Raw genomic sequence first — 24,298 nt, forward strand, 5'->3', positions numbered from 1 at the left:
TAATTTATTAAAAAAACAATTTCCATCTAGAATAGAAGAACTCTGCTATTTAGTCCTGAATATGAAAATCCTACTAACAGGAAAAATGTAATTTCATGAATATTCTGATTAGCTCAAGTTCTTTATAAAATAACGTTTCATGGCAATACTTTTCTATCGTTTTTCAATTTCATCTTTAGCCAAGAAAACAAAAAAGTTCTGGGCTTGGATGCCTGTGTTTGAAGTCCCTCAGCAACATCAGAACAGTAAATGAAAATGGGCTTTGTAGTTACATAAGCTCGAGCTGTGCTCAGGCTCCAATTTGCAAAGTGTATTATACAAACTTTACTGACTAGATAACATGTGCTGTATTTTATTTAGAAAGTCAGAGCTTTTTCATAATAAAATACCTAATTATTTTTTTTTAAACTAGCTTGGCATTAAGTTGAGACAAAATTACTTTTGTTAATTAAAATTCAACTTTCTGAAGTATCCTGTTTAAGCAGTGGGCTATGTATATATTTTAAAGTATATGAATATATTACAAACACCAAAAAGGATTTTGGGGAACTATTTGATAAAATTAGATACTATCTCCTAAGAGGACTCAAAACTGCTCAAAGGGCTGTAGGTGTTTGCCAATATTAGTATCTTTTAAAATAATTATTTATCAGGTGATTAATGTCACCAACATTAATTATGTTATAAAAACTCTGGCACAAAATGTAATTGTGAAAGGTGGTACAAAGAGTAATAAATGCAGAGGAATTTTTCGACTTGCTCACTTATTTAGCATTTGTTTTGATTCAGTTTTACGTCTTTTTTATTTGACTAATTTTAAGAAAATCACTGCCTAGGTAATTTCTCAGGTGTCCTCTTTCTTCTAAGAAAATGCAAACATGAAGGTCCTCTTGAGAGAAAACCTGAATGGCTATGAAAACACTCTCTTGCCACCGAATTTTCAGCTAAATTTCAGGAACCTATTAACGCAGCATTGCAATGCGCCAGCAGAGAGGCAAACTGTAACAGTGTACGATAGAAACTTTCATCAAGATTTTCTTTGGATAAGAACATGATAAGGGAAACCTGGAGAAAAAATAAGGTCTAATTTCAGTTTATGCAAATTTATACCCAGAGTTTATGAAATGTGTCTGACTGTCACTTTTATCCAACAATGAAGCCCTGCAATAATTAAGTACTTTACTAGTGGCTGATGGAAGAAGGACTGCCCAAAGTCTCCCTAGACTTGACTGCATGGACAGTCAACACTCATTACCTGGCAACTGGTCACCCATCTCGTGTCTCGGCATGGCTGCTGACATAGCACACTCAGATCTTCCTGTACTGTACAAATTTTTTTCTTTCAAGTATTAATGTGAGAAAACATACTTATATAAATCTACTGCTCTTTCGGTATTCAAGGTCAATGATGCTATATAAGACCAGTTCCAGATATCTCTACACTTTTGGAAAACCTCCAATTCGAACTTCTGGTGCAACTGAGTAATTTCAATAGCTGTGACTTCTGCATCATCAACCCTGATTACTGATAAATTAAAAAAGAAAAAACAAACCAAACCAAAGAGAAAACCCAGGCTACCCCTCTTACTGAAAACATGAAAAATGTGAAAAATGAAAACATAACCTATTACAACAAAATGCCTTTGATCTCATGTCAATTTAGCATATATAAAATGACAAACTGACAGCTTCAGACACTGAAAAAGGTGTTAATTCCAGAAAAAGTGCTAGGGTTCTCAGTGTGGCATTTTGGAATGGAGTGTCAAGATTCTATAATCTGGTGACCTTAAGAACGACAAGATTCCATTTTCTTTTGGAAAGTAAAGCTGTTTAACTTTAAATATTTAATAATTTCTCTCTTTTTTGCAAATTAAAAACTGTGCTCAATCATATAATATACTTTAAATGTTTTGAAAACTGTGCTCAGAAATAAGTCACCCTCCCACCAGCTGGGTCAATCTCCCAGTTACATGGCCCACGATGCAGACCCCAAGGCGACTAAAGCAAACCAGAAGCCTTTAAAGCCAGTGTGAACTCAAGGTTTCTTTTCACCAGGTGCTTTTAGATATTTTCATCAAAATATATATTCATTTTTCATGTTACGTTAATTTTCTTCTTCTGTATGATTTTTTAAGTATTGGAACAGGTCAGAGGCCACAGAAATTTGAGGGTGTCGAGTGGAAGAAGCTGATGTTGCAAAACACACAGCTAAGAACATTTAGACCATGAAATACAAAAAAACTGGATAGGAATGTATAAAATGACTTCTTTTGCAGATCTGCAGATTAGCAAGGTCCTGAATTAAAGCCAGCCAACTCCATGGCTCATATGTTGAGTTAGGGAAAAGAATGGGGTAAGAATGACTACCTTGATGACTGCATGAGAATGATAAGAATACAGGGAGAAGGTACTCCCCGTATATTAAGGAATGGCTATCTTCAAGTTTTACCATACCATAGTACACAAATTAGATTTCAATAACTCCCATACAAATATAATCTATTCCTAAAACACTGAGCACCGGGGGGTTTGGGGTGGGGGTGCTGCCCCTAAAAGGACAAAAAAAATTTTTTTAAAGTTTCCTCTAAAAATCTGTTATAACGCTTTTAGAGTTAATTAAAATTAACGACAATCTAGTAAAAATTTTGCAAATGTACTGCAGACCTCCAAGTACATATCAATCAAATACTCTGCACAAAAACTTCAGGAAGATGGCACATTTAATATTCAACAGCAAAATGTTCAGCGAAGCCATGCCAAGAATACTGCAGCATCTTGAAAAGCATGGATGAATTGCATTTTTCCAAATAGACATAAAACAAAAAATGGAATAAAAACACTAATGTTATGAGTAACTCTGAGGATAAACCAAAACTGTCACTGAGGGGTTCTGCAGATGATAAAGCAGTATCATTCACTGTCCAAGACCTTACTTGCTGGTACAGTTGGGGTCTTAGCGCCGAATTCTCAATCAATGTGTGAACCATGGCGATAATAGGTTCATTTTCTTTCATCTATTTCAAATCAGGAGGAGCATACAGCAAACATCAGTTTACAGCACAGCTAGATTTGAAAGACGACACTGTAAATATAGCCTCTACTTTAACATCCTCCTAATAGCGCAGTTGTTCACATTTTACCCCAAGGTTGTACAGATTAAACGTATATAAACCATTTCAAACAAGTATTACATGCTGTAAAATACTTCCGAGGTTATAAAGAAAGCTTACGAATTGCAATATTGCTGCAACTAGGTTTTACTTTATAATTAATATAGTCAATTAATGAATACTTCAACACATATTAGAATAGATGATAAAGCATCATGATTCTAAGAATAAACAACCTATAACCTTAAAAAGAGAAAAACAGCATCATTTGATTATTTATTCAGTAAAAAGGCTTAAAACGATATTCAGTTCTTTATTAGGTTAATCAGAAAAAAATTTAGTTCTAAGTATTAAAACTGTATAATATAATAATCGATATATCTTGTCACTTAGAAAATCACATATTTATTAAAGTTAATCTCGACAGACATTTATATACATTCTATTTTGGATTTTCTCACAGTATGACACCAAACGTAGAATTATTTCAAGGACACGCAAACTAAAATTTATTTAGCAAAGACTCAGTGTATCTCCCCAGTGCCTAAAAAGGCTGAAACCATGTTTCACATTTCCAGCTATGTTGCACTTAATTACTGCCTCTAGAAAAATATTTGTTTTAGCAGGCTCTCAAATCAAGAGTCATAGCATCCAAAAGACAATCATCATGATATATATAGAGTAAAAGGCCAACAAGGTTTATACCATTTGTAAGCAAACAAGTCTGTTTATAATTGCAATTTGTGACATTTAGTTCACGTAATTTTCATCCTCCATGTTACAGAAAATAAGCATTTCCATCATGGTTAATGAATGCTACTTTACTGATTTAGCTAAATCTACAATAAAAGTTTACTAACATTAAGGTTAACACATAATGTAACTAAAAAATAAATCTTGAAAACTGTATGTCTAGACAATTTCATTTTTAGCCTAGTTACCAATGTTTCATGTCAATAAACCTGTTTTGGTTGTCAAATTAGAAACCTCTTGTGACTGGTTTATTCTACTTTTAAAAAGTTTTATTCAAGCTAAATAATTTATTTTTTATTTTTATTAAAGATTTTTTTCCCTGCTTTTTCTCCCCAAATCTCCCCAGTACATAGTTGTATATTTTCTAGTTGTGGGTCCTTGCAGTTGTGGCATGTGGGATGCCGCCTCAGCATGGCCTGACCAGCGGTGCCATGTCTGCACCTGGGATCTGAACCGGTGAAACCCTGGGCTGCCAAAGCAGAGCGCGTGAACTTAACCACTCAGCTACGGGGCCGGCCCCTAAATAATTTATTCTAAAATCTACACATCTACATATTAAACTCAAACTCCTCCCCGCCAATGTTATCCAATAAGGGCCCAAGCCATTTATAGGTGACATTGCACATGGGACACAAATGTGTTGATATGCAGTACAGGATAAATTTTTTTAGGGTTGGAAAGTAACTTATAAATAGACAACTATAGATATAAGTTTTTCTCTAGGAGAAAAAAAGCTTTTATTACAGAAATTTAAGACTCCTGTGTTTTAAAGCACCCTCTATGTTTTAGGGAATGCCAGTTATTTTATCTTAATCAAATGTTCATCCTGGAATAAACTATAACTGCCTTTTGTTTGGCTTAATCATTTGACCGCACTGATACACACTTCCCATAATACAAGTAGCTTAAGTCTCTATCCATTTTTAGCACCAACATTAATTTGCAAAGCCACCTCATCTATACACGCTAACATTACTGGGGGTTGAGGGGAGGTCAGGAGCATGAATTTTTACGAAATAATGGAGATCAGATAGTATCCAAAGGTAAAGGATACTCAAGATCAAACTGAAATTGCCCGTGGAGTCTTGGAAATCTGGCACCATAAATGGGCCTCTGTGTCAAATGGCTAGGTCTGTCGATGCGGCGCACACCTGTAAGTGCAGCTTCAGTGTGGCACAGACTAATGACTAATGTTCATACTCTAGGCCTGAGGAATGTACTTTAAAAAGTATTTTATTTATTTATTTATTTATTTATTAAAAAAGATTTTATTTTTTTCCTTTTTCTCCCCAAAGCCCCCCGGTACATAGTTGTGTATTTTTTGTTGTTGGTGCTTCTAGTTGTGGCATGTGGGATGCCGCCTCAGCATGGCTTGATGAGCGGTGCTGTGTCCACACCCAGGATTCGAACAGGCGAAACCCTGGGCCGCTGAAGCAGAGCATGCGAACTTAACCACTCGGCCATGGGGCTGGCCCTTAAAAAAGTATTTTAAAAGGGAGAAGGGACAATATGGTTTCTGCAGAAGGATAATCACGCCTGATTTATTTAGTGGAATACTTTGAGAGGGTCAATATGCACATGTATACAGGGACACAATGCTTGTGATTTAAAAATGCTTTGTTTAATTTACATGTCAAAGACCGTTAAATATTAAGTCACTGAGAAGGGATCTCTGCAAGAAGAAACTGACTTAGAAAAACTAAAAGCCAAAAAAAAATACATATATATATATTTTTTTTTTTGGTGAGGAAGATTGGCCCTGACCTAACATCCACTGCCAAACCTCTTTTTTTTGCTTGAGGAAGATTAGCCCTGAGCTAACATCTGTGCCAGTCTCCCTCTATTTTGTATGTGGGATGCTGCCACAGCGTGTCTTGTTGAGCGGTGCCAGGTTTGCACCCGGGATCCGAACTTGTGAACCCCAGGCCGCCGAAGCGGAGCATGTGAACTTAACCACTATGCCATTGGGCTGGCCCCTAAAATAATACTGAAAGTATACAAACTCCAGTGTCTCTGAGATCACTTCTGGAACGATTTTTCATTATGAGAAATTTCACACATACCTAACAAATCCTAGAATACTAAAATTTGAAGGCATCTCTGGAAGCTGACAATTTAGTAAAACAAAGGAATGAAAAATGTTAGCAATTATTTTGAATTGTGGGACTGTGGATAATTTTTTTTCTTTCTCTATGCTTCTCTACATTTCCCACATTTTCTCCACTGAGTAGATACTGCTTTTCTAACATAAAAAAAGTTATTAGAGAGACAAGGATAAAAATATATGCCTGAAATAAACTAAATTAATAAAACAACTATATTCTCTGGCAAATACTTGGTGACACAAGAGGCTAAGAGAAAGTTTTAGCACCAGGTGTTCATAGCGTGTTCAAGGCTGGGAGTTAAGCCTGCTGGAGTCGTTCAGGGCAGAGAGGCCCTCCCTCATCCAGAGAAGTGTTCTCACACAGCCTTTACTCTGTCTTATGATCTGTATCCACATCAGAAATTTATTGGAAGGAATGTTAACTAATTAAGAAAAGCAAGCTACCCAATGCATTTGGAAATACGTATAACTATCTTACAATACCATTTTTCTTTTTCTTACTGGCTACTTCAGAAATCAAAGTTCAAGTTTATTTAGACCAGGGGTTCTGAACCCACACCAGAATCACTCAAGGAGCCTGCAAAGACTACAGACACTGATTCCCAGATAATTCTGATGTGCAACTTGAGAATCTCTGACGGAGACAATATCATTAAACACGATCACAGGCTGGCCTGAAGATCCCTTTGGCAGAACCATGATGTTCTCCAGGTGTTAAAGTAAGCTAAAAGCAACTTGATAATGGTGAGTGTTCTTCAGCTCACATACTCCTGGGAATCTCATTTTACTCAAGTTGGAGAAATGGGATAGGACTATACATGGAAAGGCAGAAGCAGTGGGACCACTTCAGAATTCCCTTGGGCATCATACCCACTAAGCCCGGGCTCTGAGGATGAGTAGTAGTGGGCTATAAGAATGACCTGTGCAGGCTGAGTGGTCCTGTATCTGGTGGCTCTCTCCCTGCACATGGCCTCCTGCACATGGCCTGCGACAGCTGAAGCCAACTAAACACAATAATCAGGATGCCACACAATGGGAGTTTGTCCCTATTAAAAAGTTTCAACGATCCGAGGACAACTTCACTCCTTCCAGATTTACTGATTGGAAATAGCAGATCTATCTTATCTCCAGAGTTACCCTAGAAATAGGCTAGTGGCTCCTTTCACTAAACCATCACATATATATTTTTTAATCCTTAGAAACTGTCTTGTTCCTGTATCTCACACTGAAACAGCACATTCCATCTGGCTTTTGCTATGTAAACTTCATAATAGCTTTTGAATTACAGCAGTAAACTAGGAGCTAAAAAGAAAAAAACACATCTAATGCTCCATGAGCACCTTGGAATTTTGTGCTTAAGTTCTTTAAAAAAAAAAAAAAAAGGGCATACCCAGCAATTCTCTTCTGGTTTGAAGACAAGAACCCTAGACAGCATTATGATGGTGGTGTTAATAGCTGACATATTTTGGTTTAAGGAATGAGAGCAATAGAAAGAGCAAGAGAAACGTCTAATCAGTACATGGAGGATGTTTAATAACTTACTTGAAAATGAGCTAAATGCTTTGCTTCCTGCTTTCATTGCTTCTTTGAAGTGACAGGTATTACAGGGTTAGGTTTCCGTTAATTGCTAAATGATAAAGCTATTATATAAAAAGCCCATCATTTTATAATAGTAAAAATAAGAATGTATGATTCAGGCATTACGTTATTTTCATAATTTACTTCAGCAATAAATAAGAAAATGTAAGTGGAAACATCTTGGAAATACACTTAGGTAATGCCAATGTATTTCTCTTTACAACAAAAACACGTATTTTTACTTGACATTTGTAAGTCCAAAACTACTTAGAAAATCTGATACTCACTCTGGCCTCTTTCTCAGTTTTGGGGTATGTTGGGCTAATACGAATATAGAGCATCTTTTGATGATTCTGTCAGAAATATGTTGATTTAAAAACCCATCATGAAAAAAATTATTCAACACGATTCTGTGTAACTACGTCATACTTGCTAGGATCTTGAGCAGAACTTCCCACTGACTCCTGCGGGCTGGGAACGGGTTACAGGTGTGTGGAGACAGGGACTACCTCAGTCCTCAGGGGGCCTAACATGTTTCTGACGCATCTCCAGTTATTTTCAAAGCACTGCACAAACATCGTCACTTTCTATGTGTGCCTTACATGGAAAAGATTAGAAAGCACTAGGATAATATTTCTGTTTCAGAAAAACTAGACTTTGTTTCTTTCTTTGGTGTTCCTTGTGATTATTTATCTCAGCAGTTCTCAATCCTGACTGGGAAAAAAAACAAATCTCCTTGGAGATTTTAAAACATGTGCAGGGCTTGGCGGCTGCTGGCAATTCTGACTGAAGCCTCGGGGACAGAGGGCCTTGAGTACTGTTTTTGTCTTTCTAAAGGTCCCCTGGTAGTTAGGACAGGAAATCAGGCTTCAGAAGCATCCAGCCTGGCACTAATTCGATCTCACTAATAAGGAATTTTTCAAAGTCCTGACAGATCAGTGCTAAATGCTGGTCAAGATACCTGTACGACTAAGAAATGATGAAAAATTTCAAACGCATTATCTAAACACAAGTATTGCATCTAGATTAAAACATTCTCTTGTCTTTGCATGAGATATGGCATTAAGAGACGTTAAGCAATCAACTGATTCTCCTTATTAAGAATATGAGTGGACTCTTTTTCTTTTTTTTAAATGGGAACATCATATTTTTTTTTTAAAGATTTTATTTTTCCTTTCTCTCCCCAAAGGCCTCCGGTACATAGTTGTATATTTTTAGTTGTGGGTCCTTCTACTTGTGGCATGTGGGACACCACCTCAGCATGGCCTGATGAGCGGTGCCCTGTCTGCGCCCAGGATCCAAACCGGCGAGACCCTGGGCTGCTGAAGCAGAGTGCGAGAACTTAACCACTCAGCCACAGGGCCGGCCCCATGAGTGAACTCATTTTAATCACTGGGGATCTGGAATGTTAGTCAGGAATCCAATTTCCAATTGCCAGTTGTTCTATTATTCTAGCAAATTCTAAATATTGGTTTCAAAGTCTCTATTTGTATAGAAATTAGACCAGCTATGAATGCAGAAGGAACAGGATATTCTAACTCATGAGCTAAATGCTCCTGAAAAGAAATTTTTTTGGGGGAGAGGGGCTGGACGGAGAAAGATTAGCAGCGAGCAGAGCCAAGACGGTCATTGGTATAATTTATTCTTGGAAAACCTTAATTCTCCAATCTTCCTTTAAGTATAAGAAGTGGTTAAGTAGTGGCTTAACTGCTCTTTAAAGAGTTTAAATAATAAACCATCTAGAACAGTGTTGTCCAATAGAACTTTCTGTGATGATGGAAGTGTCGTATATTGCTGTGGTCCAGTCCTGTAGCCATTAGCCACACGTGGCTCTTCAGCCCTTGGAATGTGGCTACTGTGGCTGAGGAAAAGAATTTTACTTTTATAAAAAATGTAACTGATTTAAATGTAAATTTTAAAACATATGGCTAGTAGCTTTCATATTAGACAGAAGCTCTAGAAGCTCTAAACCAATAAAGTTAAGCATAATTTTTCCCTTGATCTGGATCTTATTGCCAGCAGAGGAAAACATTTGCTCAAGCTCTGTCTTGTAACTGAGTTTTCTTGAGTCTGAATTCTGCGCCAACAGCTTCCTCCTTTCTTTGAGAGAGAAGGCTGGATGATCTCTATCTCCCCTGCAGAGCTTTTGTTCTCACTGATAACCAATGAGAAGACCCATTTCTGTGCTGTTATTTTCCATTTAAATGGAAAATGGGCTTTTCCCCGAGTTCTTAATGACTTCTTAGGAAAAGAATTTTTAATTTGGGAATCTGTCTTAACAATAGCAAAAAACCCTAATAGCCTAATCACTGAAGAATCCATTTCTCAAGAATGTCCTCCTGTGTCTAGATCAATAAACTCTTAAGATGTGTGGCAAAACTAAAAAGCTAAAGAATTTGACATGCCTAGGGTGAAGCTTTGAGGAATGCGGGGGTCTTTATCAACAGGTCATTTAGATAATGACAATGTAAATGCCTTCCCCTCTCACTCTAGGCACATCTGAAAGTCCAAGAAGCTGAGATTGAAGGGTATGACTACCTATTGAAACGACTCATTGTTTAACAGAGAGCAGGGAAATCTGAAGTGACTTTTTTAATAGAAGAATGTAAATAAGTCTCTTTATAACTGATGGGGCAAAGTCTCGAGGGCTATTCCTTGGGAAATTTTAAAGCGCTCTGAATAAACTGTCCACGCTATACATGTTTTCTAAAAGTAAAACTTTGGGGAAAAATTACTATTGTTATATATTTAGAAGGGAGAAGACAGATTCAAAAAAGAAAAAAGAATGACAAATTGGAACACTAACACAGGAGTCAAACGTACCAGGAAATAAAAGCATTTCTAAACTGGCCGATGCAGTACACACTGGCTTCAGGAATACTGATAAGGTCCATTTACTGAAAAACATTATGGAAATACCCTGAAGCCAGCAGAAAAATCAGGGTAACCTCTATACTCACAACCTCATTTAAATTGCTGAATTTTTAAAGCCACCATTTTGATATATGTATACATACCTGTGGTATATTTTGAGGAAAACTTTGAAGGTCTAGGCCAATGTCTTTGCAAATAATTTACTTATATAATTTACTCACAGTGAGTTTCACTCTTTTTCATCCAAGGGTCTTTTAAGTACTTTTTTAAAAATCAAAATCCTTTTGGCTACAGGATGAACTTTATAGAGTTGATTTTTAACTTCAGTGGTTTAATCTATTTTCCTTGTACAACCACCTTTTCTTAACCATTGTTCCTTTAACCTCAAGTAATATGTATTACCTGATGCTACCATCTTTATTCCTGGCATCCAAAGGCAACAGGAAATAGTAAAAGAACTCAAAATACACTTTCTACATATGCTTTATTGTGGATATAACATTTGAAATGGTCACATTTTTCTCTTCTTTGCAAGTATTTTAACGATACCATTTTAAAGGGACAAAACATCCCTTACACCTCTTTGAGTAAAAAAGGTATCTGTTAATTAAAATATCTTCTAGATACAAGGATCTGGGTTTTACTGACAGCAATTGTATTATTCCTGAGTTATAATTAGCGCTAAGTAGTAGAATTCCTACCATTGACTCAAAGATTTATCAGCTTATGTTTTAACTACATAATGACACCCTTAGGTCAATCCGAGAAATGTTTCTGGCATCTATGCTCAACTTTATTTCCTTCCTGGGCTTTGAAAATCATTTAAGAATTCCACTTTGTAAGCACTAACATCCTGCCTTGCACTGAGCTCCATAAATCTCTGCTGAATGAACTTTCTGAAAAATATATAAAAAGAAAACAGAAACAAAAGCTACAATAATTGGGCTACAAAAACACTCGCTTTTTGTAAATACAGAATAGAACCGTATAAATATTATGCATTTTAGGCAGCGTGGAGAAATTTTGTTTTCATTTTTCTATCTTACTGGATAGGAGAATGAATAGAACATAACTAGAGCTGATATTCTTTGGCTAACAAAAATCAGCAACCTGAAACAGGACTACTCTAAGCGTAAGAATGGCTCGATTCATTCTGAAGGAAGTCAAAACAGAGTTTTTAAAAAGGGAAAGCAAATTCATTAATACAAGGTATTTATCCTAGCTTGGTGCTTCTGGACAAGCCGTTAAACCTGACTGCATGGGGCTAAAGGGAACGGGCCCACGTGCTGCAGAGGCTGTGGAAGAGAAGCCAGTGGGATTCTGCATTTGATGGAGCTCTGTAAACTGTAGAGCGATACGAAGCTGTTAGGACGGAAAGGCACTGAGCAGGTGCGTGGTGTAGAGGATGGGAGCACTTCTGGAGTTATCTGAGAAACAATGAGTCGTCGGCTTTCTTAGAGAAAAGGGTTTACAGGGCAGGAAGTGTCCCACAGGTTGAGGTGGTGATACAGGGAGGGCTTCAAGGACAAACTAAAAAGAGATCTTATTTTGTAGGGAACAGGGAGTTTGTGGAATTTCCTGAGTTGGCTGAAAGACATAATGTGGCAGATGCTTTCAGCGTTGCCAAGATTTGGCGACTAAATGGTAATAAGGAGCTTAGTGCCTATAAGGTGTTATGGGGGCCTCTATCATCCTGACTAAACACCATGCAGATATTGTATATTCAGCTAAAATAATCTGTTCAGAAAGTTCTATAGAATCCCACGATCTTCCTGTTTTCAGTAAAACTATTTTCAAAGTAATTTTAACTCCAGTTTCAAGGTGTTTTTTGTTTGTTTGTTTTGTTTTGAGGAAGATTAGCCCTGAGTTAACATCTGCTGCCAACCCTCCTCTTTATGCTGAGGAAGCCTGGCCCTGAGCTAAGATCCGTGCCCATCTTCCTCTACTTTATATGTGGGACGCCTACCACAGCATGGAGTGCCAAGTGGTGCCGTGTCCGCATCTGAGTCCTGAACCGCTGAACCCCGGGATGCCGAGAAGCGGAACATGTGCACTTAACCACTGCACCACCGGGCCGGCCCCCTCAAGGTATTTTTAACTTTACTTTGTGCTGGTGTTGGGCAGATGAAATATTAGGAGAAGGTACCACAACTCCAGGAGGCTGCCTGACTTAATTCTGCTATTTTGTAAATCTGAGTGGTGGAACATGAGGCAGGATGCCGAGGATTGTCATATCTTGGGCCCTCCCAGGTAGTCTGCCATTTGTTTTTCTTTTCATCCACCAGAGAATCAGGCTGAAAGACTGGTGTCAGGCTGTCCTGGCCACAGCTGGAGGAGGAGACTGGGTCTCACTTTCCTCTCTTCCTGTTTGGGCTTAAACCACTTCAAGTTCTGGGGCTAAGCAAACATGTAAGCAAAGGTCCTGATCCTTCTCAAAGCCCAGTGAGCCCTGCCCCAAGGATGATGAGCTACTAAACGTTTGCTCCATCAGGGAGTTTAAAGGTGACCGATACCTTGAACCATTTTGGCTTTTAGTTTTCTGGTCAGGGAATTGAGGGATAAAATGACAACCTTAATTTTGGACGTGTTAGGGAATGTACCGAAGGCAGAACTTTCAAATGGGGATATCTATAAGCAACTAGAAATACCTAACTGAAACCACAGAGAGATGTGTTTTAGATACCTTTTGTGCACCTCTCCACATCCTATTAGCCTATCTTTTGTTTCAGCTCTTGCTGAGCCAACCATTTTGTGTACAGGACCCACTGGGCACTCATAACCTCAGTGTACTGGAGAGTTAGTCTCAAGGGGCAACCCCTGGTCAATGGAGGATGGGAACCAGTACAAAAGGTTCCCTCTTCTGTTGTTCATTTGGGTAATTCTGCAGTGCTCCTATTCATTTGTCAACAAGTATCAGTCAGACAAGGCTCAAGTTGCCTGTGGCAGTTGATAATATATTCCCTCCTTCCTTGCTCACTTTCTACTCCTATACCTTGGTAGCACTTCCCAAAGTAAACTTCCTGCAAACAAGCTCAAATCAAGGAAGCCCACATCACATGCTCTGCTTTCCAGGAGAAACACCCAGGGCTAGAGATGAAGAGCAGCAAGGAGACGACTAGTAAAATGATGAGTAGACGAAGGTCCAGAAGAGAGAACACCAAGAAACAGGGAACCTCCCTGGTTAGCGTTGAGATGGGTGAAAACAGTTAGCAAACGAGACTGATTAATTACTAGTGAGAAATAGAGGAACCACGATAACAATGTGTAAGCACTGGATAGGCCAAGAGATCAGAGTATTAACACACGTATATTAAGTCTTTCCACATTCTAAATTGGAATCTACCCACTGTCCATTTATTTAGTCTTCTTAGAGTTCTGCTCTTATAATGTCATATCCTGGTTTAGAATTTTCTGGGTGTCATCTCCCTCTCCCTACTACTTCTATGATCAAATATGCAGATGAAAGGAGAGACAGGAAAAGAAAAAAGGAGAAATGAGGTGCGAGGAAGAGAGACAGGATTGCGACGGGGTCGCTCTTAATAGCAAGGTATAAGAAAATACACATGTTCTGTACCTTCTAACGAGTTTGGGTTAGTAAGTGTTAAATAACCTACTTTCAATTTTCCAGGTTCCTTAGGTTGCTTTCTCCAAATGCCTATTCTATATCCCCTAGAAACATTACCTCTTGGAGCTCTCAATCATCCCTAAAAATAGAAGCTCCAGGACCCCCTGAAATATTAGAGAAAATGGGGTCTTGCTTAACAGCTCAACAGAATGAAGTTGCTGAACTGACACGAACAATGAAAGCCATCAAGAATCTTTTCAATCATCTTGTTAGTGTTTCTTCCCTTATAGGGAAGCTGTCTTTCATGAACGCAAAGAACAAAATGCAGAAAAGTGCTCTCGGATCTTTACCTTGAATGGTTTCAGTACCAATTACATACACCCAGTTAACTGTTCCTTTTTACATTTCCCTTGGCATAAGTGTGTTAAAAAGTGGTCAGAGTTGCTGTCTGCATGGAGTTTTTTCATTGTGGTTTCTCGAAAGGATATAGAAAGCATACTGATGAGGAATGTCCACAGCAACCAGTGGTAGAATATCAGACTTTCCCAAAAGTCACTAGTAGTTTTAGTACACAGTTCATAAAATATTAATATTTATAAAAAGAATTGCATCATAAAATCTGAATGCTACTAAACTTTTGCAAATTAGAAAGTTAAGCTTACTTTTAAAGATGTTTTAGAAGTTAGTATTAAGCAAAAATAATTTTATCCTCCCGCAAGCATTTGATAATACTTTGAAAAAATGTACTGATAAAACAAGATAGAAGAATTTAGCTACTGACTTTTGCAAACCTTAAATATTTTCATGCAAGAAGGAACACCATAGGTGTGCTTGAGCAAGATTTTTCTTTTATTATACTACGGCAAACTGGTTTGCCATGAGAAACTTTCAGCTTCTCTCTGAGATTTGAGGATATGATCCTTTAGCCATCTGGTGTTAAAGAACATACTATTTGATGCTATATTCAGAAATGACTTAAGTGTTCTAGCTGGGGGTAGATAGCTCCATCTGGGCAGAGACGAATGAATTTTATTAAATTATCATAGCAGAGGCATATTCTTTTCACAAAGAACTTTTGAGTACATTGGGAACAGACAATCCCAATGTAAGTGTGGCTGACTGAGGTTACGTCCCTTCCTTTCTCGTTCTCATGCAGACATTTTTGATGCCATTAACTATAGTGACTCTTGAAGGGAGAGTGCTAAAGGCAGAATGTCATAATTTTAGGGATGAATTGTGAAAGCACATTCATGTTACAATGCCACTCTGTATTTAAAAGATGAAAAAAATACCTCCTGCAGTACTAGTGCAAGTAAAGCTCAGATCTGTAGAAGTCAAACTCCATTTACTGTAGCGGGTATTCTCAAAGGGGGAGGCCGGTTACTGGAGTGGTATCATCTGGGGGCAGTTAGAAAAGAGGGTTGGTCTATGTTTAGTTTATCCACAAGGGGGCAGCATGCTCACAACCATCGGTCCCTACCTACACAGCTCTTAGCTTCACTTCCTAGCATCTCTTTTCCTTTTATCATTGCTTACAGGGAAAGCTGGCAGGAAGGTTTTAGGAAGAAGGCAAAGGGAACGTCATCTAAATTCCCTCATAAGTGTTCTTCAATCACTAATAGGGAGCATTAGGAAGAAAGAGCAAGTGAGGCAGAAAGACACAAATGGAGGCAAGAGCTAAAGTGGGCTGGGGAAAACAGACGAAGGGATGGGAATATGTTCTAATTTCCTCACTCTTATTAATCCTCCCTTCATGACTGATCAAAAAAGGCTCCAACTTTTGTTCCATCTCTTCATCCGGGGAGAGGCCTCACCTAGTTTCTCTCTTTAGCTCCTGGTCTAGTTTCTAAAATCTCAACTTCATTCCTTTGCTTGATCCAACCAGTCCTGCTTTAGGCAACAGGAGCCAAGAACTAGACACCAAGGGATGTCCTTATAAGTGACAAGATTAAGAAACTCGAAGTCCCTACTCCCAGTGTTAGATCTGCTGAAGAAGATACGTATGTTCCTAAGATGCTGGGTTGGCGCTCTGAACACATTTTCTGCGAGAGATGTTTTCCCTAATACAGTTAGGGTGTATGATACTGTTAGTCCAGTTTTTAGGTATATTACTGGGCTAAATACAGTCTTTTATGGCCTAATTTGGGACTCTAACCACCAGGGGTGCTATTAAAAACAATCACCAGTAATGGTATAGGAACCAAACCAACCAGGATGCCCTTTCTGTGTCTTACAGCTGACTATCCAGATGGTCGACTACAATAAACTATGGAAACTTGTTACTCCAGTTTCAAACAAATGATTTACATTTGGCGCTACAGAAACATTAGGAACTCCTAATCATCAAATACTTTTCCAGGAGGGCCACATAGTTCTAAAACTCATGCTCAATCTGGCCTGTTCTGAGAAGAAAGGAAAATATATCAAGATATTCTCTTTTCCCTCACTTTCAAAGAACTGTAAGACACTCCATTCTTCAGAGGAGGAGATGCCATTACCATTGCTGATAATCTCGAATTTTCTTCCAACTTCCTGGCAAGTACAGAGCCATTGCAAGATTCTACTTATGGCTTTCCTCCCTCTCTCCTCTATATTCTGCTAGGCAGAGGAACAAACCAGGAAAAAGCTACTAAGCGTTAAGCCCATTCCATAGAAATATTTTAGGATGAAATTTGCAAGTTTCATTTAAACTATAATCAAAAGTTTCTCTAATATTCAGTGATAATTAAGCTGAATGAGAAGAAAATGAGTTACTGATGTTACATATTTATTCATTTGCTAAATAAAATCTGGATGAGGTATATAAATTATCCAGTTAGGATTGTTTCTGTTCACAGGTTATACTTTGGGGTTTTCTATCTTAAAATTCACAAAAACGACAAATAAACCTAGTCTAGTCTTAATAACTGTAGACTTTGAGCCGTCTACTAACTGGGCTATAAGAGCATAAACCAACAATAACAGCATACTTCAAAATGAAATAAAAAAGAGAAGAAAATTCTACCATATGATTAGCCTTGTTTTTGCTATTTTAAAAAACACTTCAGTACATGACTTGTGCTCATATGGTGATAATTAGAAACCAAATTATATTGCTCCAAGTCAAGATTTTTGGATTGACTGTATATAAGCAAATCTTCAGAATTTCAGATAAGCCATTTTCATTTTTTCTTTGTTATAAGCATTCCAGTAATATCAGAAATGAATTTACCTCTGAAGCAACTCAGAGACAACCCTTTGTTCCTATTCCTCATGAACAGTGATAGGGACTAAGAGATTTTAAATCAAGTAAAAATTTTCTTTTGACTACTGTGGAACCTGACAAGGGGTACGAGGAAGATTACGTTTTGTTGCTGGCCTTAGGTTATTCTGATGATTTATTTGAGCAAGTGGAATAAATGCCGAAAGTGAGTTATCAATTAGTACATATTCATTTGGTATGAAATATAGCGTAAAATGTGACCACAGCCTTTTCCTTTGACTTTCAGATTTTAAAATCTACTTTCCAATTTGTAGTTATAAAACTGATGAATCAATTTATAAATCCAGGCAACCAATAATGCCTATAAAAACAACAGACTTGGTAATCTAAAATAGGTTACTGGCAGTAACAAGATTAAAAGCTGGAAATGTTTGAGCTGGATGAAAAGTTTCACTGAAATTCAAAATTAGCAAGAATTCTTTTTATATTATTTAATAACCTTACTACTGATATAAAATACAGGACAGTCCAAAAGTAAATATTTCATTTATATTAGATGCAATTGTCTGAAACCATAAAAATTTTTGATTTACTTAAAGAGAGATTTTCTTTAGGAAACCTTAAGGATATTTACATTCAGGTGTATTTGAGTTTCTGGGCAAAGCCGCCCATGTTGCTGTATTTTATCTGATTAATATCTAAAAATGGCTCAATGTGTGTACCATCAGAAACAGTCTTATTTCAATGCATATTAGCATTCAATCAATCAAATTCTGTAATTCTCATTATCACAAAATTTAAAAATTGGAATAACAGAACTTTATTTCAGGATCTAACATAAGAAAAAGGGCAATTAATGGAAAACCTCTGCTGACATGTTGAGAGAAGAGGGACGGTCAATAAAAAGTCGAGATTTTTAGAGGCCATCTGTAGGACCACCAGCCTGGTGCAATACGAAAGGCTCCAAATAGCAGCAGAGCGTTGTCTCGTCTGGGTGAGAGGATGGCCCGAAAGACCAGGAAGGGCTCAGCTCTGTTCACTGGGCCACTAGGAGTCAGACTCCACTCACAGCACTGACGGCAAATACATTCACTAACAAGAAACGGCAGAGGATGCTTAGAGAGAAGGGATGGGAAGAAACCTCAACCGATGTGGGGTACTTAGGTCAAGGGAAGAAACAGAGCTTGACCTGGGAAAGGGAGTTGAGGAGAAGCATCTTAGCAAATGGTGGTATTTCCTAAGATTTTCTAAAGTTCTGTGTCTCCGCAATTCCAATTTTTGATTCATTGAGGTGAATAATAAATCACAGCAAACACTAGGTTTATTTCCAGAGACAGATAACTTCAGATTCACATTTATCTACTGTCTTCTAAACAATTTTTGTAATATTCCATTATTTCTCAGAACTCTCTCTAGCTTTACAGATGAGGGAGCTTTTAAGAAAGTTCTTTCCCATGTATCTTAGAAGCCTTCTGGCAGTATGGAATTTTGAGGGAAGACTAATTTTACTATTTTATTGGCTAACACGTCTTTATTAGACTGCTTTCAATGTGTACAAGGTAGACTGTGGTTAAATTTCAACAGCACCAGTCTGGAGTGAAGATGAAAATTTGGATTCACGAAATGCCGATTTCTAAAGCATTCCAATATGCGAAGTCATGATGAAAACATTTCATGGGAAAATAACTAAATTACATATTAACAAAAGTATATTTCTGTTAAAAATTAAAAGAAAAATGATCAAACATCTTTTAAAGGGTTATCCTAATGCAAAATCCCTCTTTAAATCTAACTAATTTAAAGCAGGACATTATTATTTTGTCTCAAACAGGCAAATATAAATATGTAAACATGTGTCTTAAAACATTTTCCAGAGTAACCTTCCCATTGGGTAAAATATTCAAGTTTGAACATTTTGAAACAAGCTAAAACAAGTTTTAGCTTAATTTATATTAAAAAAAAAATGCATTCACTGGGGAAGAAATTCTACGTTTAACAACATATCAAAAATTCTCATCAAATTAAAATTAAGCATGAATAGTGAATTTTATAAAAACTAAACAATGGGCGCATCAGTCCTTGTTCATGAACTGCCACTCACACTTCTGAACGTTCACTGTAACCAACTACACTCATCGCCACCACTGAGATAATGCTAGAACGGCAGGTCGTATAGAACCGACTCTACACAGTTGACCAAAGACCAAACATGGGAGGAGGGGGAGGACAAGAAATAAGGACACACAACTAAAAATTATCTTCATTGCAAATTTCATGCCGTTAAACTCCCCTTTGGGGCTAAAGAGCACACTACTGCTCACCCTCCTTCCATCCTTCCAACAAGGCATTCACAGCTTGGTGTCTATTTCTTTAATTAGGTCAACTCCAAGCTGGGATAAGCCTCGAGGAGTGTGAGTTTTCTTGGGATAAGAAGAAACCAATCTAGAGAATCCAGGCTCTCAATTGCAGATGACCCAGCACTTGGATCCCTCTTTACCTCCACAACTGTCCTTTCTACCTGTTTTTTATGGTATTCCTGAATTCACCTGGTTAGGGATTTCTTATTCTGCCACTTGTAAAAGTCATGCTCTTAACTCAAAATGACTGAAATCTCTAAGTAGTCTGAAAAACTGTACTACACTTAAAAACTTGTATTAGGTATTATAAGTAAGAAAATTCTACAAATCCCACCTGATGATCCAAATATATGGTGTTCCTTTGAAGATGATGTGAAAGAATTTCATTCTAGTAGGCATCAATCAAGAAACAAAGGGATAGAGAAAGAGGGTGCAGAATTCAGGAAAAGGTCAATTTCGAAGTAAGAAAAACAGGTACTTTACCACAACCTATAAAATCACAGCACAAAACTTTCACACACACGCTCCCCTGTAAATGGGACAGACGACATATTGAATTATTATAAAATTACACTCAATTTGAGAAATAAAGTAGACATGCATATAAGCTGAAATATTAAGCAGAACAATCCTTCAAATGTCTTTAGCAGACTCAGTGTTAGAAGCTTTACATGTTCATTCTTTTCTGCAATATAGTCCTGGATGTTTCCCATATAACCAGATGCTATTAAACCCTTTGAGAAATGTCCACCTGCGTTTATTCTTTTAATCAAGAACAAAAGAAACATCTTAAAATTAATCTTGGACATTTAAAAGGCAGGATCATTAAAACTATAATCAATTTTCAACTTACTACTTTATGGGAAATGATAGGACTTTTCAATATCTGCTTTACCAGATGTGGAAGTTACAGTATTCAGTGAACGACAACATGAAAGTCTGTATGCATTTCCTTCCTCGCAACCAAAAGGGGGTGGGTGAGTAAGTGAGTGGAAGGCTAAGAAGAAATGCATCCTGCCTGTATTTTCCTTTAACAACGTAGAAAGAAGTTAATTCTCAAAGGGTCAATATGAGATCCTGGTGTAATGGCCGCAATGATAGGATGGACTCATGCTCAACACTAACGACACTGATCCAACTGATTAATGAATGACTCAAAATAAGTGACAATGGCAGACGACACAGACAAATCTCTTCATAGCTGACCTTTGGGCTGTGGGCCTCAAGTTTGAGCTGCATGAGCTGTGCTAACGTGTGCTCCCGGATACTACTCAGTTCAGCTTGCTGCCGTCTCAGCTTTATTAGCAGCAGCGTAAGCTCCTCTGGCTGAAGGAGTACAATTTAAGAATCCAAACAGTGGAAAACAGATTAATTGTTGTCTTAAGTGACAGATATTAAACCAAGATTTCTTGGCAAGTTTCCTCTTACGGTTGACATCAAACATAGTGCCTAGACACTATGATGATAGGTCCTACATAAATGCATAGATATCTAGAGAAATAGAAGGAACAGGGTTACTTTAAAAGATACAGCAAAACAACAGTATATCAAGGCATTTTCTCAGAACTCATGAGAGAATATTTAAATGTTAAGCATAAAAAAACACAGTGCCAAAAAACCATTATAAAGGTTTGCACATAAAAGCTATTAAAAGATTACTATTAAAAGATATTTTAATAAGATGTTTAAAAATGACACCTAAGACTTTTACAGCAATAGAACAATACCTGCACGTCCAACATTCTATTTTAGAGAACAGAAGGTAAATAAAAAGAATTAAAATTCATGTAAAACTTGGATGATATGTTCACATCTTTGAACTCGGTACCTGGAATCTATTAATTGCTTCCCGGTTATATTTTAAACGTCACTGTTAGTGCTTTCACAGGGTATATTACATGACCAGAAGATCAATTTTTTCAGAAAAATTTTTTTAAGAAAAAAAATGTATTTCATATACACAGCAAGTTTCCATGGTGCATAAACCCTCCTTCCACACTCTGAGGAAAGCAGAGAAGCTTCTGGTTCCTGAGTGGTTACAGTGATCCCCAAATTTATTTGAAAATAAATTTTCGAAGACAGAATTCCTTAACAGGCCAACCTGATATATTTTTCTTTGTTAGAAATGCAGTAAAGTATGGTCACTGGCAGTCTTACAGGCCATAAAATATTATATTTGGTGCTTCTCTGCACTTCGTTATGACTAAAAATTGCAGACGGGCCCGAGGGAGGCACTGCTCACGTGAGGGCGACAGCACGCCCTTAAAACTTCCCCGCCAGAAAGTGCTCCTGAGGCGGCTTTATTTTCTCTACACCGCAGCATCACACGACTTCTCTTCTGTTCATTTGCTGTTGCTCATTATTTTGCATACTTTTTTTTTAGGGACAGAAATAATTTTTAACTATTTGAAGTTACATTAAAAATTTTTGCCTTCAGGTGAGAGAAGTGTCAGAAGTAAACCACAGTCACTACTGGATTCTTTAGATAAAACAGAGCATCTATATAGATGAGACAACAGTCTTTTATGCAAAACAGTCAAAGAATGTGTGTGTGTGTCTGTGTGTCACTTAAAGAAGAGACTCCATAACAGGAAAATAGCTGCTTTTGCTTTGAGGCCAGCCACACACCCTGTGACCTCATGACTGTGGGATGGTCCATGTCTTATGATCATCGTGTCAAGCTCTGAGGTCTTGCCAGGGAGAAGGCAGTGTGGGGTAAGGGATTGAGATATTCTAAGAACCAGAGGGATATTTGACAGAAATACCAAAAGAAGAAATCTTGAAATTCTGCTTTATTATTTATGCAGTTAAAAAAAAATAAAGAGACTTTTAAAAGGATGAAAGATTCCAATAAGTTTGCTAGATATTTAAATTTTGAAGCAAAATAAAAAAGCGGCACATATGACCCCTAGAGAAGTAGGAGGTGGTAAATAAGTTTTATCCTAAGTATCCACTAGAGGGAGCAATGCAGAAGAGAAAATTTCATTACGTAATATGTAGCATTATCTTGTTATTAACGTCTTTTTGTCAGATCAACAGTATAATATTTAAAATTTGCAACATTTGAAAGTTTTTAGTTTTAGTCAAGCAATATATATATAACCCTTAATAAATAAACCACAAGTAGTTTTAAGCCAGGAAATCTTCCTTAGATATAAGCATGTAAAAGATGAAAGATAAAAAGAATGTTTGCAAAATGCATACAAGATGAATTTGTTTTGACTACTGCAGGAAGAGAATTTTATGTTACTCTATTTAGTTTTTATTTTTTTGAGGAAGATTAGCCCAAGCTAACATCTGCTGCTAATTGTCCTCTTTATGCTGAGGAAGGCTGGCCCTGAGCTAACATCTGTGCCCATCTTCCTCTACTTTATATGTGGGATGCCTGCCACAGCATGGCTTGACAAGCAGTGTGTAGATCTGCACCCGGGATCTGAACCGGTGAACCCCAGGCCGCTGAAGTGGAACGTGCGAACTTAACTGCTGAGCCACCAGGCTGGCACCAGGAAGAGAATTTTAAATAATAAACAACTATATAGGTCCTCAAATCACATCTTCACAGAAATTGAGACTACCTCCTGATATTAAAGCATAGTTCTCGAAAAAAGAATGCCATTAAAATAGAATGAAGTGACGAAAAGCCCTCTTTTCTCTTTAATTTGAAGAATAATAGTGTCCTGGTAATATAACTCCTTCCCAATTTGAACATAACACTGATAATGAAATGAAAATGTTAAGTACTTGCTTGAACCTAGTGTTTTTATAGTCTCTCTTTCTCTGCATAAATATGTAAATCAGTTTCTTTCCTCGCTCTAAGTAGTTAATCTATACAAAAATCCACAGGAGAAACTTCTTAATAGGCCTGTAGTTTGACTACACATGGCTGCTTGCTGGATTTGTTCCTCTAATAAACTATTCCAACTTCTGTTTTAAGGATGAGGGAATTAACTACTAACAAAGTAAAGAAAACCACCCAGGTCATGCAATAAACCTTGAAAATATCATCTTATATTTAGGGAGTCAGACATTTAGGGAGAGGTATCCAGTAAGACACCGCAATGGCTACAGGATTCCAAATTCTTCTGATGAGCATCTCTTCCACAAAAGTAGTAATGGTTTTTCTTGGGAGGCACGTCTCTGAAAATTCAAACTTAGAAGCTATGTCAGACGCATGCGATCATGTGTAGCACGTAAATAAAACCTGATATGGTAAATAAAGATATCATACTCACCGTTTTGCCTTGGAGGCTCTGGGGACTAACAGACTGTGAAGTCAGGCCAGCTGGCATTGACCTCCTGTCAGGCACATAGACATGCTAAGAAATAAAGGCACAGTATAAACTCCGTGGTCAACGTCAGCGATGAGAAGTCTTAAATTTATATTATAAAATGCCACTTACAAAATGCTATTAGTGCTTACGAAAGAAGACAGAACTAAAATTTCTTGACTAAAATACAGATGCTCAAGAGCAGAGTAATTCTATATAATCCGGCTCAGTGGTTCTCAAACTTATTGGTCTCAGGACCCCTTTATATTCTTCTTCTTTTTTATTTTGGTGAGGAAGATTGGCCCTGAGCTCCTATCTGTTGCCAATCTTCCTCTTTTTGCTGGACAAAGACTGCTGCTGAGTTAACATCTGTGTAAATCTTTCTCTATTTTGTATGTGGGACGCTGTCACAACATGGCATAATGAGCGGTGTGCAGGTCTGTGCCCGGGATCTGAACCTGTGAACCCTGGGCCACCGAAGCAGAGG

At 37.5% G+C, this 24,298-nt stretch overlaps 1 protein-coding gene across 9 annotated transcripts in view; it reads right to left on the reverse strand.

Annotated features, from left to right (window-relative positions):
- Positions 1–24,298, reverse strand: part of PLEKHA5 (pleckstrin homology domain containing A5) — a 229,012-nt gene that overhangs the window by 39,697 nt on the left and 165,017 nt on the right. For 6 of the 9 annotated variants that reach the window (XM_046670017.1, XM_046670000.1, XM_046669983.1 and 3 more), the window contains 3 exons: positions 23,776–23,859; positions 20,750–20,869; positions 19,878–19,931 (listed from right to left, as the gene is read on the reverse strand). In XM_046670017.1, the coding sequence (XP_046525973.1) occupies positions 19,878–19,931; positions 20,750–20,869; positions 23,776–23,859 (258 nt within the window). The remainder of the gene's footprint in view (positions 1–19,877; positions 19,932–20,749; positions 20,870–23,775; positions 23,860–24,298) is intronic. The other 3 variants (XM_046670036.1, XM_046670026.1, XM_046670009.1) reach the window with 1 other exon arrangement.

The sequence above is a fragment of the Equus quagga genome, chromosome 1 (genome assembly GCF_021613505.1).
Source record: "Equus quagga isolate Etosha38 chromosome 1, UCLA_HA_Equagga_1.0, whole genome shotgun sequence".
Taxonomy (NCBI): domain Eukaryota; kingdom Metazoa; phylum Chordata; class Mammalia; order Perissodactyla; family Equidae; genus Equus; species Equus quagga.